Consider the following 19,140-nt stretch of genomic DNA (forward strand, 5'->3'; position numbering starts at 1 on the left):
ATAAAAAATGTCAAAAGTTTTCCACTTTGTTCTAATCAGGGTAGCTGAAGGCTGTATCACGCTTCCCTTCCCAGACAGCCCATCCATCAGCATGGCGCTAATAAGACCTCTGCATAGATGTCAGTGGAGGGACAGTGTAGCAGCCAGATGTGACCAAGATCAAGTGACTTGAATAACCCCTGTCCACTATAAAAAGCAGAGCTCTGGCCATTTTTTCCTCCCTTTTTTGAATTTACGAGTGTTGCATGAAAGAAAGCAACTCAACAGACAAGCTGAGACATCACGCCTCTAACAATATACAGGAACGCTAAATACACTTAATAATTCCATCGTATTTCTGGAGGCATGGCTCTAGAGGGTCTGGCAACACTCCTCGCTCCTAAACATTGGGGATATTGCTGGAACCAGTGACTTCTCAGAAACTGGAATAAGCTTTAAGTGGGCCCACAGGAACTGGTCTGAAATTTGAGGCGCAGTATTCACTGGTACAAGCTTGCTTTCACTCCCAGCACACTCATAATGTATACTCCTTACCCACATTTATGAAACACAGTTCCCTCTACGGCCTCTCCTCTCTGCCGACCAGCTGGTTGCAAACTCCTTGGTGCTGCTTTGCTTCAGCTTGTAATGAAGTGTGATTAACCACAGTCTCCAGCCCGGTACGGATGGAGCAAAGAGGCTTCCACTGCGTAGTCCAGGAAATAAGCCTTCACACGGTTGAAAAATCCTCTCTCCCATCTCTACAGTACTGGGTCTGCTCATGGATAGTCACACAGAGGCCACATCCAGCATGAGGAGTCTTTGGAGTAAAGCGAGGGATCTCAGACACCGTGCGACCCCTCCTCCTTATCCCTCTTTCCACACAGGTTGTCTCATCACTTGTCTCAGATATAACTTTCTTTTAACATCACAATATATCACTTTCTTTAAAAGAAAGCTCCCCAGGAAGGTTAACCTGCTCTGACTGTCTCTGAAGACTACAGGTGCTAAGCAATTTGCAGCCAAATATTTTGGTCAGCCCATCATTTTGACACAGCTCAGGGTAAGAATGAAACACTTCTTACTGAAACATCTCTGAAATGGATGGAGTGATGTTTTTAATTTGCACCTGGAGTTTTGGAGCCCCTGGGCAGTAGAGGCTATCATGCTGAAATGAAAAATGGCTTTAGCCTCACCCTGGAGCCCCTGAAATTTCAAGCAAGCTGGAATCATTGCTGATGCTGCGGGAACATCATGATGCCTCCGTTGCAAGAGGAAAAGTGTTTTGGTCAGTACTGGGCAATGTATGAAATGGCTTCTGGTCCCCACAGGACATTAGACAGAGGAAAGAAAGACCACACTGCTCTGGTGGGGATGGAGAAGAAAGATAAATGGATGTTTCCAGCAGGTGAGACTGTGCAAGACATTTGTGGATGTCCTCTGCCCCAAAACCACCTGAGCAAGGCTATTTCAGACCTCTGCCTAGGAAGTGACATGCTGCAGGGTTATCTAGGCAGCTTGTAGTGCAGCAGGGGAATGATACCCAGAATACTAGTCAAAAGCCTTTCTGGGGAGCTTCAGAAAAGTCTCCACTCACCTCCAGCACAGACAGCTGCCAGTGATCAGAGAAGCAGCCTATTGCCCCAGGAGTCGGGGGCTGTCTGACATCCCCCAGTTTGGCATATGGGGCAAGGCAGTGGTCAGGCAAACCAGCCTCCTCTACTGGGCTGCCTGCAGTGCTGACCACCGCTTGGTTGGCCACCCCTTTATTTTAAAGCACGTCAAATGTTCAACCCACCAGAACACAGTGTTGTAATTTGGCTAGGCAGAGTGCAGCTGGGGGGGTGCAGTTGCTGTGATCTCAGTAAATTAGCCTGTAAACATGTTTTGACTGAAGAAAATTGTGGGGCCATGCTCAAGAGCAGTTCCTGGGTGGGATTTACAGTGTTAGGCAATGCATTTAAATGTGGCCGTACCAGCTGGGAGGGAGAAAGCACCACAGTGAACGGCCAAATGTCTGCCCTGGCTTCCAGGGAGGAGAGCTTGCCTTGAACTCCTCTCCCTTTGGGACGAAGCAGCCGCAAGCTCTGGAAAAGGACATATTATCTGGGTGCGAGGGCATCAGACAAACATAACTTCTGCTTTCTGCCTCAGCCCTGACGTGATTACAGGGCCATGAGAAATCTGATGCCTCTACTTATGAAGTAATTTGGAAAGAATAAAAGCTTATTTTCCAGAGCCACTATGAAAAAGTCCCAGTCTGCCTCAGAGACCATGGCTGGAGGAAGCAAATACGCAATTTTCTGTCAGATATGGAGTGTATCCTTAACAGCAGCAGGGAAAAGTATAGGATCAATCCACCTCCAGTTACCTGCATAAAAGCTAATTCACAGAGAAACCATTTATAACATTAGTGCCCTTAGGTGTTTGCAAGCACTGATCCGAGACTGCAAAGACACCTGTAAGACAAACACCAGAGGTTACCCCTTTGGTGTTACTGACAGCTGGGACAGCTTGTACTGCACCTATGCGAGGGCTGGCCAAGCCAGCATGCTCCCCTGCACCTTCGTACTAACATCCGAGGTCTACAAACACAGTGATTCAGTCCTCACAGGGCGCCAAGTCCCCTGTCACAGCCTCGCATGCCATCAGGCCCAGGGGAGGTAGAGCTGTGCCAGTGGGCTGCAGGTACTGGGGCTGGGGCCAGCCTGCACCTGCGCCGTGGGGAAACAGCAAAGGGGAGGCAATTCCCACGCCTGGAGTAGGGGCTTCCAGGATCAGCAGCAAAGGGCCCACACTCACAAGCTACTTCTGTTAGGAAAGCACAGCTCATCTTGCAATTTCTCTCTGCGCGATAAATAACTTGTTACACCTGCTGCCTTCTCTTTCCTCTTTAAAACAAAAGTAAGTGCGATGAGTGCTCAACCCATCAGCCAATGCACATGCGCAGCACAGGAATCCAGGAGAAGCTATTTATGCAGAGCTTGTAATCTCTCGTGGAGTTATTTCTTCCCTCTTCCCTCTTCTTTTTTTTTTTCTCTTGATGCAAAGAAACATATCCAAGCTGCTTCAGAGGGCTGCTACAGTGTTTTTGTCTGGATCTGTGGGAAACGGGAGTCATCAGGGATGCAGTAGGGAACTGCACGTCACCTGCCAGGCTGGAAAATGCTCTGCACAGGTGAGGGATAGGAAAAGATGCCCAGGTGTGACACATCAGCTAGAGAAAATGCTCAAAGAGTTCTTCCCCAGGTACAGTGCCACTAGACAGGAGCCCATGTGAGAAAAGATGCAGCACACCCGCCTCAGCATAGGGAAGGGAGTAGCTGGGAGGGACAAGAGATTTGAAGTGATGATGATGGCTTGGAGGACTGCTGTGATTCAAAGCTTAAAGGTGTTCCTGCAGGTCCATTAGCTGGGTGAAGCAGAGGTTGTGACACATTATGCAGCTTTGAAGACAGGCTAGTATTTTGTATCAAATTCACGGGACTTCTTCAGCATAACCTGTAAGATGGCTCCTGGATGAAGCAATTTTCTAGGATAGGAAGAGGTCAAAGAAATATAGCTCAAATCTTCCTGCAAGGGACCTTAGTGGAGCTGACAGAGCAAATGTTATTGCAATTGCTTGTAGTAAGTCTTGGAAACTAGGAACTGATCCTTTGGATGAACAAACAAACCTGAGCCCAAATTCCTGGTGCTGTGAATGAATGCAGGCACTTTTCGGGGCACCACTGTTTGACAGAGCCTTTGAGTTAAAAGCTCAGGAGCAGGCTTGTACTTTACCCTAAAAATGGACCCAGTATCACTGAGAGTGGGCCAAAGTGCGGCACTGGGATATTGTAATGGCCAATTCCTCAAACCCTCTGACTGTGCTTGTGCCTCTGGACCAAGCCACAACAAGCAAAGAAAGCCAAGCCACACTTTGGATGGAGACCACTTCCCATCTCGAGTGGAAGGCAGCCTTCGCTACCCTGTGGAGGGGCCAGAGCAAAACATGCTCTGCTGAGGAGAGGGGAAACCTGTGGGACTTTTGAGGAGATGTGGGCAAGGGAGTGGGTGGAGGAAAGAGGGAGGGAAATGGTAAAGAAGAGATCTGGGTAAGTAAACCAAAAGGGATCCACAGGAAAATTCTGGAATTATCTGAATTATTTCCCTGGAATCACATTACATATATTTCTCTCAATCCCCTTGGGAAAATAAGGCATGTAATTTCTTTCTGAATCAGCCTGGAAAAGGTGAGGCTGAAGGCCCCTGGATTGGGTGTGTGGGGACCTTAGGGAGGAATGGGAGGGGGCTAGCCACTGTACGAAATCCCAGTGTCAAAGGGCTTGGGGGCCCAAGTGATACACAAGGCACTCACTGTATGTCCGTATTGTCTCCTTCATAAAAGGGGCTGGGACTGGGAAAAAGGAGACAGTTTCCAGGATACTGGCCAGCAGCCGCTGGAATGCCCCGACCCCCCCCAGCCCCTACACGCTATAAAGGCAGGGGGGAGGAGAGATGCATTTGTGCCCTTTTTTCTTCAGGGGTGAAAACAAGGAAGGTTTTCCTTTCAGGGGCCAGCCCTCAACTCCTTCACTACTTCTCCCCAGTTTAGCAATTCTCAGCTGCAAGTAGTGAGGACTTTTGAGATGGTCAAGTCCTGGCTGCCCAGGGCATAGGGAAGAGAAAAATCACAAATGCTGAGGTCTGCAATGCACTGGAGCCTTTGTCAACATCTGCTTTGGCCCAGAGACCTTTTTTGCGCTGTTCAGCTGTGGGATGGACTGGTTGGTAGTTAATATCTATCCTGTAAGACTACTTTCAGCCAGGGGTGGGGGGGTGTCAGGATGCTAAAGGTGGTGGATAAGCGTGATGGATGTGTGCTTCGACACCGCAGGGTACAAGGTGTGACTTACAGTTAAATGGACCGGAGGCAAGTGCAGAAAGAAGGCAAGGGTACCCGCACTGTGCAGGCAGACAGGGAGGAACCAAGAAGTAAATCTAAGTTTTGGGCTGGGTCAAAAGATAACACACTGATACTTTGCCAGGAGCTCCACAAAAGTTTCAGCTCCAGCCGCCGGGTGCTGTATGGCTGTGCTCAGCCCCGCGCACTGCCGGGGTGAGATCACCTCGCTCGCAGCGCTGTCACACCTGGCTTGCTGGAGCCACCAAATGGAGAGCCAGCTCGGCTGCACTGCAGGTATGTCCTCAGTGTCTGAGGCCGGGTGGTGGGAACAGACCGCCTTTGTGGTCTTCTGGGAAGAACCACAAGACCCAGCCTGCTCTCATTACTGTAAAACAACCCCCAAGGCATTATTTATTATGGGGTCACATCAAGGAAAGAAACGCCTGTCCTGATGAGGTCTGTATCGGATTGTGATGGTGGTATGGGGTTTTTTTGTTTGTTTTTGAATAAAGGAAGTCCTTGTGGTGAGGTCCTTGATGAGGTCTGAGGTCCCACCCTACAGGGCTGGAAGGATTCTACAGAGTTGGAAGGATTTTCTTGGCTTGAACGCACACAGAAAGGGAAGCTTTGGGGCAGGAAGGGAGAAGGTTTTTTTAAATCTTCTTTTGTGAGTCCTCCCTTTCTCTCAGGGAACTGAAGGCCTGTTTTCGGGGGAGACCTGGCTTGGCAAACCACCAGCACTTTAATGATTGCAGACACAACTATTCAGGCCGTTCTTTTTATTCAAGGAACTATGGAGTCCCACACAATGCCGGCCTCCCAGCATCTTCCTGTGCCACCTCCTGCTCGTGAAACTGTGGTAGTCAAAGCCATCCCACCCCCAAGAGTAGCAGCACTAGGTAGCGCAGTGCTATGGCTTTTGGGCACGGCTTTTTGTGCTTCTCTGAGCTGTCAGGATAGGAAGGACACTTTGCTGTAGGTCTGGTCCCCCACTCTGGCTACGTTGTGGCCACATTCATGATGGCCACAAAGAGTTGGGGGGAGGTGGAGGTGGGGGCTGCTTTCAGTACAACACAAGGCAGCAATTTTATTTTGCGTATTATCAAAATAATACATTGCTGGAACATTTCCACATTGCTAAGTCTAGATGGTATGGCCTGGAGCTGTTTGCAAGGGCTATCATTTTGTTGAGGACTCTGCAATATTTTATTCCAGCCCACTTCTGTCCTCCCTGAACTGGAGAAGCAGGGGAATCGGACTAGCTTGAACCAACACTGAGGCAGGGCTGCTGGCTTTTAAGCAGAAGAAATCTGGCTCACAAACATTGAGAAATACATCTGAGGGATTTTTTTTTTTTTTTTTAAATATGTACAGGACTAGGCAGGACATTCTGAGGTTAAATTCTACGCATTTATAGGAACTCTGGTAAAGCAATTAAGGTCCCAGATTTGACTTGCATTAGCATATTTATAACCTGGTGGGGAATGTTTTCCATATTCCTTGTGTCTATTTTTGTAATGATACTAATCCTTTACATTTCTGTATCACCTTTCATTTAGGAGGACTAGATCCCAAGTTGCTTTACTTATGCAGGACAAAAATACAGGCAGACTTGATATACCTAAAACAGAGTGGAAAGTGATGTGATAAATGCAATTTATGGAATACCTTTGACAGCTTTACCTCCTTTTCACCCCTATGCCTGCATGCTATGGAATACAGAAACTCTTCATGCTGCTTTCAAGTGTGCACACACACACACACATACATGTTTAACACAGACTTGCCTCCTTTTTCCCTAAAGTGGAATTTTTGCCCTCAAGTCACACTTGGCATGAATAATAGGAACAGAAATATTCAGTCTGGGGTAGACATGGCTAAATGATGAAAATTTAAGTTCCTTAGCCAGATTTGTGAAAACGTAAGTTTTACTTGTAATTTTTGATTTTTTTTTTTCAAATTATAGCAGCATAGTTGCACAGAACTTGTGAAATCTTAAAAGGTCACCCCTGTATAATAAAACCTAATTCAGAATAATTTATTGTCAGTTACCACCATGATAGATGATTTTGGGCTTATTATCAGGAAAGACAAAACTTGGTGATTTAACCTGCAAATTCCTAAGGTGAAGTTTGAAGTATCATTCTGAATGATAATAATAAAGATAAATGATAACAAAGTCCGAAGCCAGAAGCTAGCCCAAAACTTCCCATCATATTTAGTGAATTAGGTACAGAAATATTCCTCTGAATGGGAGCCTTAGTATATCATCTTCAGTCTACTGAAAGAATGAAATGACTCATGACTCTCATTGAATATTTTTGAAAATTAATTTCTTGCAAAAAAGATTAGGATTTGGGAGGTCCCCTGTTACTAAAATTCAGTATTAGACTGTTATTATTTGACCAATTATATTTTTGTACAAAAGACATATTTCAGGCTCAATGTTCTTATGTACTATCAGAAGTAAAAATAGTTTTATTTTAATAAAAAAAGGTTGATAATTCCTCTGAGTAATATGAAACAGTAATCCTGTCAGGTCAGTCCATAATTAGACCTGAATGGTGACATTATTGTTATACAAAGAATCATTTCAGTTGTATTAAGAGGATTTCATTCAGTAGTAATCACAGCTTTTCTTTTCCTTAATTTTTAAATTTTTGGAGACAGTATCTTCAGACAGATGTGGCTGTAAAGTAAATGGGAAAACAACAATGCAATTTTGTATCATCTCCTAAAATACCCTCTGCCTTTTTTTTTCCTGTAAAACATGGCATTTTTTCCTTTGAATCCTTGTTTGTAGAACCGCCACAAATAGGGCACATGTATTTTGTGGAAGGCAACATGTAACACTGTTGGCACTTGAAACAGCCTAAAACTTGGACAAAACGCACCAATGGCTTTTCAAAGTGACATGAGATATTTCACAAATACAACCAAGATACCTAACAAATGCAACAAGAGCAACTTTGTTATGCTGTCTGGTCCAGAAAGCAATGTTTTTAGCATATGTTGTTAATAGGAACCTTAGCTGTGCTTGATCACTTCCCAAATAAGCTGTTTAAACATGAAGCATTAGGCCAGAACGCTGAGCACTTTTGCAGAGGATGGGGGTTAACAATTCACAAGACTAATCCTGTTTGATCTGCTGAGAAATTCAATCCAGCATGAGCATGATTTTACTTAATAGCACATTGGGTGAGGAGGTTGCCAGAGGCGGGATGTTTTCCTCCTGGCTGAGGTCGGGCTGCTGGAGCTGGCCCATCTGCCATTACATGGAGTCCTGCCATCCCCCTGCCTCATGGTCCTGCTCCTTTTTGCTGTGTGTTTGCACGTGCGTGTGTGTGCGTGCGTTCATGTCTGAGCTCCTTTTTTCTGGCAGCTGCTGTAGGTGAGTTGTGGATGCATTTTTGCAGGTCCCCCAAGGCACAGATAGTACGAGCCTCATTCTCTAGGTGGAAGCTACCTGGCTGAGATATGTGCCATTAATGACTGAAAAGAAGCGGAGTTGTTCCCTAGTGTGCTGAGGCATGGATACATGCACTTCTGTGGGTGCCTCTGAGGGCTGCCTGTCAAAGCCAAGAGCATGAGGGAGCAGCACAGGTAGTGTTTTCCTCTTGTCCATATCCTGCACGCAGCAGATTGACTGCGTGCTTCTTTGCAATGCGCTGGAGCTGTGTCTCAGAGGAGGATGGAAAATGTGTTCAAAAAGTTGCCAGTTTAACAGAAAGCTGGGTGAGTTCCCTTGCTTTTAATAGAACGTACCTTTCTTTTACTGTTGCTAATGCAGAAAACAGCTGATCATACCCTGTGGGTCTTACATTATTTTTATAGTACTTTGGAATAAAAGAGCATATTGCATGTCAAGAGTGGTAAGGATTTTATGGAGGAAGATAGGCCATGGATGCTCTTTGCTTCCTCTAGACCTTTGAGAGAAGTGGAGTGCTATACTGTACCATCAGAGACACACTAGCTCATTAAAAATAGAAAGGATTGTCATTTGTCACTTTAAAGTGCATTCAACATACACTTGCCTATTTGGGTTTTTCATCATGCACTTGTGCAACACCTCGTCCTAATCCACAATTGCAGCTCTTTGCCTCTGCTGTAATACAAACAGTGATGATAAATTAATGTCTGGCTTGGCAATATTCCTACAGTCTCCAATTATGAGAAAGTATTTTCATTTAGAGAAGAGAAATCAAATGGCAGATTCCACTGTCTCTCACCCTTCCTGTCTGTGAACAAGCTAGTCCTTGTTGTAAACTCCATGTAACTTGCTGTGGGGGAGAAGGCACTGTGGAAGCCCCCTGCTCTTTAAATAAAGGTAGCACTTCAGTATTTACTTCTCAGGGATCTTTTCTAATAGAGTTAACTATCTGAAACGGAGAAGGAAAAGGTTTCTTGAAAACCAAATACAAAGGTTTCACAGGTAGCAAGAACCAGCGCGGACAGAGGTGGAATGCGTTGCAAACACGATGCGTCTTCCAAACCCTAGATCACCAGCACAAAAGTAACAATACGTTGTTGCTCACTTTGCAAAGTCTGGGACTGTTTCTGTACATGATGCAGTGTGGACAGCCAGAATCCCTGGATAACCAGTGTCTTCAGCTGTGCTCTCACAAGACAAACACTGCTGCCTCAGGCTGGTCAGCTTGAGCTCACATCACACCCTGGCTGAGACCAAGAAGATGACTGGCATTGCTCAGAAGTACTTTACCAAGAGCAAACATCCATGGAGCCATGGAGCCACTGCTCTCCAGTGCTGCTCTCAAGGGCTCACTGAGTTTCCTGGAGACATGAAAATCAACTGCCAAGGAACACTCCTGGCCTACTGGAGTAGTTGCATTGGTACCCTCTCTCAGAAAGGACCATGTGCTACCTTTAGGCTGGGGCAGTTTCTAGGCATGTGTTTCTGTCCACACTACAAAAAGCCGTGGAAATCTGTGGCAGGCAAAAATTAGTAATGTTGTCTCCTTGGTTTTCATGTCATATATATGTCAGGATATGGTCATGAATGCATATGTTAATTTTGTTCTGTGCTCCCACAAGCTTAGAGAGACTGAAGGCAGGAAGCCTTTGCAAGTAGCATTATTTGATATCTGCAAGCCAAATGAAAGGGATCCCCCCTCATGTGTAGAAACTGTGAAGTTATAGGCAGCAGAGGGGTAGCCAAGCCAGCAGGATGCACAGTGCTTGCACTCGAGTGGAGGAGTGAAGACAGCACGGGTAGCCATACTCCCTCGTCTTACCTCCCAGCTGCTGCTCCTTGGGCAAGCTCAGCTCACAGATTCGGAAGTCTGCATGACAGAAGAACAGCTGGCAGATCTAAAGGCAGGGATCTGAATGCAGTGTGCATTTTAAAACATGAAAACACTGCAACAGAGTCCAACCCCTCCTCACCCTTTCCCCTGCGGCTACCTTCAACACCATTTATCTCAAGGAAGACCTAGATTGGCCTTTGACCTAGGGCTTTCCTCTCTGATTACAGTGTTTTGGAGTAAGCAGTGCCGGCTAAGTCCCAGATGCTATAGCTGTGGCTTACAGACACTCCCATCCCCAGCTGGAGGATGCTATGTTAAGGGACTGCCACCTGGCAGCATCTTCAAGGAACTGCAAAAACGCTAAAGGAGAGATGGAGGTTGGTGAGTATCAGCCTACTGGGAGACTTGGAGGTGCACCCAGAAAGGAGAGATGAGAGTTGAGCCAGACTGGTGCCGACTGAACTACCTGGAGTTAAGAAGCTGCTGCTGTGATAAAAGACAGTAGGTCAGTGAAACTTTTGATATGATGACCCACTCTCTTAAAAAGTTGTATTTCCTTTGAGAAAAATCCCACTGTTTTCCTTCTTTTACTTCAAGGTGGTTGAAGAAGCCTGAGCTAGCTGTACTCTGTCATTGCCCCTTTTCAGGTAAGAGCTAAGATCTTGCTTTGTGAAGATACACGCAGGGAGGCAGGTCCCACTTTGTCCCCACACTCCTAGGAAAGCAGGGAAGACCAGAGGTGACAACTTTACTGAAGAGTGGTGTGGGATGAAAAGAACAATAAATAATCTCCCTTGGCCAAGACCTAGTAACCCAACTTCTTTAATTCTGAAGTCTTCAGTATGGTCCCCTTGCCTGTGCTACCCTTTTTTCTGTCTTGTGACAAGCCAGCAGACATAACAAGAGCAACTCCGCAGCACACACTCCGGATGTTCCCCCAAATAAGTCTCTTGGCCAGCTTGCCTAAAGCTTTCTAAACCAGCTGAGTTTGAAAGCAAGCACACAGTAAGCAGTAAATAATTTCTCTAACATTTCAGAAGACATCAGTTGTCCTACCCTTTGGAAAGTATCCTCTGCTGCCCAATAGCACAGGAAACAAGCTTCCAAACTTTTGTTTGTAAAGAGAGACCTGCATAAACAAGAAAAATTTGAGGCTTGGCTTAGCTGAGCCTGAGAGCCTTTTGCCAATAGTCGCTATACTTAGTGGGTGAAGGGCCCCTGACCAGCAAATGAACCAGTCATTACTCTTGGTAATAGTAAGCTTGGGTTATCTTTCCATAATTTAAGTACAAATTTTCATACAGAGAAAAGCTCAAGAGAGATTGAGAGCTGGAGAGATCGAGGTCCTTTTCATTTTTAGAGCCAGCACAAACAGTAGGCTAAGGTCCTGAAATACACCACTAACGTATCTTCAGCTCTGGTCACCTCTTAGGACCGTTGCTAGATGTGACAGCTCAGCTAAGCCTGCTCAGCCAAGAATGCCCTATGTGTGCTCATATGTTGAGGCTATGAAGGATTTTGTCAATGAATATCAAATCAACGTGGGTTTTTTTTTTCAAGAAAGATATGAGAAAAGCTGACACTGATATTTACACAAGTCACCAGACAGACACTGACCAGAAGCCATAGTTGGTGACCTGGATGTGAAAGTATCTGTGTACCTCCCCGCAGATGCCCCATGCTTCTGAGATCCCTCTCATCCCCCAAAATTTGTAGAGCTGAATTCAGCAGGGAAGGTCTTGACTTACCAGTCCGTGTGTGCGTCATCGATCACCAGGAGGATCTTGGGTTTCTGGGCCACAGGTGGTGTGGGGCTGGCCGAGTGATCGATTAATCCTGCAGCTGCTTGCGTGGTTTGCTTCATGGCACTGGAGATGGAGCTGAAGATGCTGGTGCCACTAGAGGAGGAGTGCGAGGGCTGCGGTGGCTGCGGGTGCTTTCTCTCCGTGGCAGGAGAAACCGGGGAGCTTGTGGAGTTGTCAGGACGCTGCAAGTCCATCATGTAGCCGTTGGGCAAATTTGCCACAAAACTACTGTCTGAGAGACGCCGCCGAAGGAAATTCATTGTTGCAGTGTTGTGTGGAAACCTTCTCAGCAAGAGGGAGGCTGGACGAGTGTCACCAGTCCCAGGGAATGTTTCTCCGTGTGTGTAGGGTACTCTTGCGGTCCAGGCAGGCAGGCTTTTCCCCTGGAAATCCCCCTGGACAAATATGCCTTAGTTTTTCAGCTATGTTTTCTTTCTCTCCTGTGGGAAGAGAAACAAAGACATACCTGTGAGATACATACTATGAGTCTGAGATAAGAAAAACTCTTTTGGCCTTTTAAACGGATACCTTAATCAACAATGAGAGGAAAAAAAGACTACCAATTTCTATGCAGTATGCTACACTGGAACAGAGAAACACATAGGACAAAGTATGTTTCATGGTGCTCTCTCATCCCAAAACGTTTTCTGGTCTGGGCAGACCAGCTTGTACTAGCTTAAGGGCTAACAATTCTATAACTGTTCACTGTGGAGAAAGAAAAATTCTTCTGACTGTAAATGTTAATCTTCAAAAGAGAGACAGCTTATTTCTGGTATTTCATGTGTAAGAAGTAACACACGTTGGTTACAGAATAACCAGCAAATGATCCAATATGATAAGAAGTTGCATCATCTTTGGCAGGCTTGTAAGCATGGCTCTGAATTTAAGGAACAAAGGTCTTAAATCCAAATAGCATGTAGAAGTTAAATAGTAGAAAAATCCCTTCGTGCATCTTGATCAAGTGCAGTGGCAGCTTCAAGTGCTTGTTTCTGTCCCTGCTCCTCTCTGCACTCAACATTAGACCTGGAGCCAGGTGCCTGCTGGTAGCTGCTAGACATAGCAGACTACCTGATTTTACAAGTTCACTTGTAGAATTTTTGCAGGTACTCAAAACTAGAAGCTTGGCTGTCTAATCTTCACATACTGCCTTTTTTTTTTTTTCCTGTTGCTGGTTTTTTTTGTTTTTCTAGTTTTAAGAAGAAAGGTCTGTTACTCTGCTCAACTTTTCCAGTGAGAAAATGAACACTGAGAAATATAACTATCTGTCTCTTCTCCCTTGATCATAGCATGATGACTTTGGTTTTGCCCAGAACACTGTTTTTCAGCAGTTAAATAGTCTCACAGAGTTAATAGTTACTTTAAAAAAAATATTTCACCTGTAGGCACAGCCCAGAAATGAGATTTCCACAGTAATTCCCCAAGACTTTTTGCCTGCTGAGACAGCCTTTGAGTCTTGACCAGAGGCTGGTTGGTGAGATTTAAGGTGGCGGGGTGGGGTCGGGGGAGAGAAACATATTGCTGGTAAAATACAAATGTTTTTCAAAACAGACATATCTGCGGCAACAAAAGTAAAAGGCATCCTATATATCAAGAGAGATGTGTCACAGGGATTCCTGGTATCATAATTAAATCATGCCCCAATGCCCTTCAAGTCTTTCTGAATGAGCCCCCTACAACCGCTGGGGCTCCCTGCCTCCACCTGCCTGGTCTGGCCTCCCTCGGGGCTCGCACCTCTGTTCCAGTCTCCGATTGCCTCTCAATGGCAGTAAACTGTCTTTTCCCAGCTGGTCCAAGAAAGCTCAGTGTCTACAAATCTCCCTCCCAGAGCTGTGGCTGAGAGCTCATGGAGCAATGAAACAGCTTTTTTTAAAATTAGCTGTCATTTATTTTCACCTATAGGGAGACCAAGTACTTGGACCTGTCTATGTCTGTACCTCTCAGCCCCAGAGCCTTAGGGAGGCTCAGATGAGCCTTCCTGGAGTAAACGAGCTACAAAGACTCCCTTGGCACATGTCCCCCAAATCTCATCATCCATCACCACTCTGACCCCGTGGGCACAGAATCCATCTGGAGTGGGGGCTCCGCGGCTCCCTGCTGAAGCTGCTGATACTGGTTTATTGGAGCAACTTTTCTTTTGATTTCTCAACCCTAGCAGTACAATTCCTCTGACTTTGCTGAAGCCTGGAGGTTGTCTTTTCCCAGGGAATAGCTCAGGAAATCTTTAATGACTTCCTGCCATATTTACAGTCGATACCATATCTTGAGGCATTGTGCTGACTTCCCGCCTGGTCCTGGCACACCCGGTGACCACACAACATCAGCAAACGGGAGCACTGGTGAGCGCTTCGGTAGCACTGACTGTTTATGCAGTGATTATTCCAAAAAGCAGGTAACATATAGTATCCATGAATTATGAGCTAGCTACTCACCTCACATACGCACCCACACAGCACTTGGCCTGCCTGTGTCCTAGTGCAGTAACCGTGAGTGCCGGCACAGAGCCAGCCGCTGTTCCCTGTCCGTGATGGCCAGGGAGCCTACAGACACTTTGTGGGGGTTATATACCACAGGCTGGGTAAAAATGTGCTGCGCTGTCCTCTGCCTAGGAACCTGTTTTCTACCTTGCATAACACAAGTAAGAAAAATCCCCCCACTTTAATGACAGGCTGCTCAAGAGTAGGTCCAGTCCTGGTTCAGAGGAGCACCCCAGGGATGAGTCTACTGTCAGAAGGATTCCAAATGAGTATCCCGTTACTGTGTACAGCAATCAGGCGTGCTTTTTTGGAGGACCTTGGCACTAACTGGCACGAGGTGGCATGTAATTTCGATATGAGTCGCAGGAGAAGTGGTTTTATCACGAGCCGCCTGCCCCTTGCACGCTTTGCACAGCATCGCAGAGCTGCCGGTTCCTGCTGTGGCAGCTCTCAGCCACGGGAGGGAACCTGGCCCCAGCCATACAGGCCAGACAAGGCTCTTTTCACAAGCCAGTATCCTCGGGACAGGGTCCAGCGGGACTTGCTTACTCTCCAAAGTGTTTCTCTCCCCACACCCCCGCCCCCCGCCCCCCCCCCCCCCCCCCCCTCCAGGTGCTTGCATGGCTGCTTCCTCCTCTGCAAGATTTGCATACTCCCAAAGAACACGGGCTCCTTGCAAACCATCAGCAAGTAAGGAACTGGCAAATGTCTCTGCTCTGCCCTGCACTGCAGGAAGAAGGGCACGGAGGCACGTGGCATAGGTTGTCCTAGATCTGGGAAGGGCCAGAGTACCCTGTGATGCACCTGGAAGGCATGCAGGTTTCCTCTGCAACAGGGCTTCTGAAATTGTGTCCTTTGGTGTACTGTTTACAATAAAAAAATTACTATACTTATTGCAAGGCCACAACCACTCAGTTCCTGGACCCTTCTAAACAGCAATATCTACAGTGACCCATCATTTTTTTCCACCAGGGGTTTGGTGGTGGAAGGTGTTGCCCAGGAGCCACTGCAAGCTGGCAGAACTCTCTTGCCTGGAGAGGCTGGGACACTGCACTCAGGCTGGCCATCCCCTCTGCCCACTGGCACTGCCGCCACTTGCTGTGAAGTCTGGGCTGTGTGCCATGGGCTTGGGAAGCAAGGAGAGAAAACCTAAGCGACTGATGTCACAGGGCAATCTCCCTCCAGCAAAGCATGCAGAGGTGAAATTCAAACAGAGTGACACTGCTGCAGCAGAGAGCAATGCCTGGCTCCACTCTGGGACAGGGGATGGCAAACCTGCCACAACTTTGACTTTGGGTCTGTCAAAGCAATGGCACAGACTGCCCTCCTTTCATTACATACATTTTTCTAATGAGCTGGGTAATGTAATTAAAATAGAGGGTTTTTTGTTTTTTTTTTTAAATGAAGTTATTGGTGGCTTTTCTGGATTGATTTATTGATTGCCATTAGTGCTACCACAGAGGAGATCTTCTCTGCAATGGGGGCAGTGTAAACTGCCAGCAGATTCCTTTGCTCACTGGCAAAACTCATCGCCTGCTCCTGCATCATGCGCACTTGCTGTTACTTAACATTCAGCTGTAGACGTTTTCATATAGGCAGAGGCTGAGTAAGTTAGGACTTCATTTGCCTACTGCTTGAAACAACCCGTGGACATCCTGAGGGCTCACCACCTCAGGCCAAATCTGGCTCTGCGCAGATCTCACAGCATGCAGGTCTCCTGCAGCACAGCATCCACCTGGTGTACATACAGATCCCACCCTAGCAGCCAAGCGGGGCTGTAACTTCAACAAAGCCAGGAGCCAACACCTCCTTCAGAAGCAAGACAAATATGTTAAGTGGTATTTTGTCGCTCCAGAGCCACAGGTAGGAGAGCTGCTGGCTCTACACCATCAAATTGTACCTTGCCTCTGTGTATGCCATTGTCTTCCTATGGCCCACATGAGACAAGTCACCTACTTAACACTGTGCCAGGCATAAAACTGCCCATAGGAAGGCCTGTAGCCCCCTGCACAGATGAAATATGGCCCATGGGCTGCTTCTAGGTGAGACAGAAGGACCTATTGAGTTCCTCAAGCTGCAATACAGCAGCTGCCTCCCACCACACAGGAATAATCTGCTGCTGTATGAAGCAGCTGCTCCCGAAAGCTAGATGGGATAACAGTGGGCACCTGGGCTGTGGAGCTGCAGGTTGGGGATCTACGTTTATTTCAGGATGGGGAAATAATAAACAAGCCATAGGTGAATGAGTGAGTCCAGAGGAAAGAGAGCAGGCAGGAGAAAAGGGAAGAGGAGGATGAGGAGAAGGAGGAGAAGGCACAAGCAGAAAGGGAGGAAGTAAGCAGGAATCGGTTTAACCAAAAGACAACGCAGGAACATGCGGAAATCCCAACAATGAGATTAAAGTCAGGGAATCAAAAGGAAACAATGTGAGCAACCAAATGAAGCAAGAGGAAGGTCAATTAGAGCTGACCTTGAAAACAACAGCAAAGAGGCTGGCACCGTCAGCCCCTCACTAACGCGGTTAAACTTCCTGGCTGATATTTTCGGAAAGGCAAGGGAGGGAAAGCAATCTGCTCCCTCAGCATGTTGACAGCAGCCAGGCATCTACCTGCTTTTTCTCAAGGATATACGCCACAGAGATGCAAGTTATCTCAGAAAACCTGTTGACATGTGTTAGGAAACAAGAACAAAGCGCTCACTTAAACCTCTTGTCAGGTTACTTTCTAATGTGCAGTAACATCCAGAGGGAACCAATCTCAGCTGGCTGGTAGCTGTTAACCATGCTTAGATTTCCCCTGAGCTTGTTATCTATGCTGTCAGGTAATGAACTGACACGACCGCGCCAGCCTGCATCTGATTCCTGCTCAACAGCCTCAACAGTGCAATGCTGGGAACAGCAAGGTGGAAAAACAACACGGAGAGATTACCCTGCCACCTTGCCATAAGGGACTAAACACTTACTGCTGCCCCATGGCAGATGGAAAGATGAGGGGATGCTCCTTACCTGGCAACAGCCACTTACTGATACCCCTCACATCCATTTTGTGGATTGCCTTCAGCATGCACTCAAGTCTTAAGATATTCCCCTGGGTCCCTCTCAGCCCTCCGGCATACGGACAAAATGTGGGAGTGAACTTCTGTGGAGGGACAGCCATGTTAGGTAGCTCCAAATCCAGCTGAATGACTTTCTACATACGTTTTCAAAAAGAGGAAAGCAAGAGATTTTTTATTATTGTCAAGCTTTCAGTTTTTCACCCTCAATGGCTTCAGCATTCCTTGGCATAGCTTGATATTTCTTGGGAAGAATTGAAAGCACAATAAAACAATTAGTTCTGAAATTAATTAGAACTTTTGTTGTGCTGGGGTTTTACCTCACTTGTCACAGTTTTGGACTCAAGAGGCTCATGTGTTCAAATATTTTTCAGTATTCTTCAGTGCAAGCTGAAATTCCATAAATCAGGAAATTAAAACAATAGGGGTTGGAAAAGAAAGGGAAAAGGATACCCCACCACCCCATTTTGTAAACCTGAAGCATATACAAAAGCGTAAGGGTTGGAAAGACTGTATGTAGTTCCAAAGAACAGAGGAAAGCAGAGAGTTTCCATGCTGGTGTTCAGTTTGCAAAGAGCTTTCCCAAGCGTCATTAACGCAATACAGCTCTAAAGCAGACAGTGGTAGAAATCCCCCAAAGCACGTACATAAGCGTGTACATCTACAGCACAAATTCCACCTAAAATCAGAGGGTTTTGTGCATCCACGTGCCGGAGACACTTCTGGAAATTGTGTATCTGCTGTGACTGACACCAGCAGAGCCGCTCTGTCTTTTTGAGGGAGTTGCAAGAAGGCAAGACCCTGTAGCTGAAGGGGGTGGCATGGCAGGGGAGCAGTGGCACCATGCCATCAGGATGATAATGTCACCTAGAGCCCGAGTTCCCTGTTGTGTGTTAGAGAGTTGTTCAGGAGAATTTCACTTGCTTCCCAAATTCTCTATTACCTTTCACAGCAGCAGTGATTTCCTTTGGAAACGTGCTCTTCAAGGATTTTTGCAAGAAGTCAGTGCCTTGTATATCCAATTTCTCTGTTTAAAGAGATCCTCAGAGATCCCAGAAGGTCTCTGTCAGAAACAAATCGCTTTACCGAATTTAACATGCTTCATTAAGCCACTAATACATATAAAGGTGCAACAATTCTTTTGTCTTATTGCTGCTTTCTTGTAGACCTTAAAAAATCCTCTCTACTTTCTTGGGTGGCTAGTTAACTGGAAAAGTCTAGGCTTCACAAATCTTATTTATATTTTCAGTTTGCAAAGCTGTCAATGCCTTCTATATAGCAGTTTCAGCATAGGGGGGTTGCCTTACCCGGTCCTGAGGATAATGGGTGTGCACATACCAATCTGAGTGCAAATGGGACCATTTCCCAAGAATCACACCCAGCACAGCAAATTAGTTAGTCTGTTTCCTCTTTAGCCTGTTATTTCATAATAGCAAGCTAAGAAAAGAAGGAGGGAAAAAAAAGAGTCTAAAATGATCATTGTAAGATCATCAGGCTTTCAAGTAGATTGCAAAGGAAGATGACTAAAGCCATGAACAATAGCAAATGTTTTCTAGTGAAAAATAAATCTGAATATTATGGTAATACTCTATGGCTTTAATACGCCCAAGAACAAACTGTGATGTGCTGCTTCTTGGAACCAATACATTATTTCCTCATTTTACTCTCACTGTGGAAATCCT

The 19,140-nt window shown here is 46.2% G+C and overlaps 1 protein-coding gene and 1 long non-coding RNA gene across 3 annotated transcripts in view; one reads left to right on the forward strand and one right to left on the reverse strand.

Moving 5' to 3' along the window:
• The window catches only part of LOC129736262 (uncharacterized), a 37,539-nt gene extending 25,672 nt beyond the window's left edge, over positions 1–11,867 (forward strand). Inside the window, exons 2-3 of the long non-coding RNA XR_008732597.1 lie at positions 10,356–10,633; positions 10,726–11,867. This is a non-coding gene — a long non-coding RNA (uncharacterized LOC129736262). The remainder of the gene's footprint in view (positions 1–10,355; positions 10,634–10,725) is intronic.
• SYN3 (synapsin III) overlaps positions 1–19,140 on the reverse strand; it is a 201,250-nt gene that overhangs the window by 168,422 nt on the left and 13,688 nt on the right. For both annotated transcript variants that reach the window (XM_027816037.2, XM_055712629.1), the window contains exon 3: positions 11,877–12,373. In XM_027816037.2, the coding sequence (XP_027671838.1) occupies positions 11,877–12,193 (317 nt within the window). In that variant the 5' untranslated portion in view covers positions 12,194–12,373. The remainder of the gene's footprint in view (positions 1–11,876; positions 12,374–19,140) is intronic.

The sequence above is a fragment of the Falco cherrug genome, chromosome 5 (assembly GCF_023634085.1).
Source record: "Falco cherrug isolate bFalChe1 chromosome 5, bFalChe1.pri, whole genome shotgun sequence".
NCBI classification, from domain to species: domain Eukaryota; kingdom Metazoa; phylum Chordata; class Aves; order Falconiformes; family Falconidae; genus Falco; species Falco cherrug.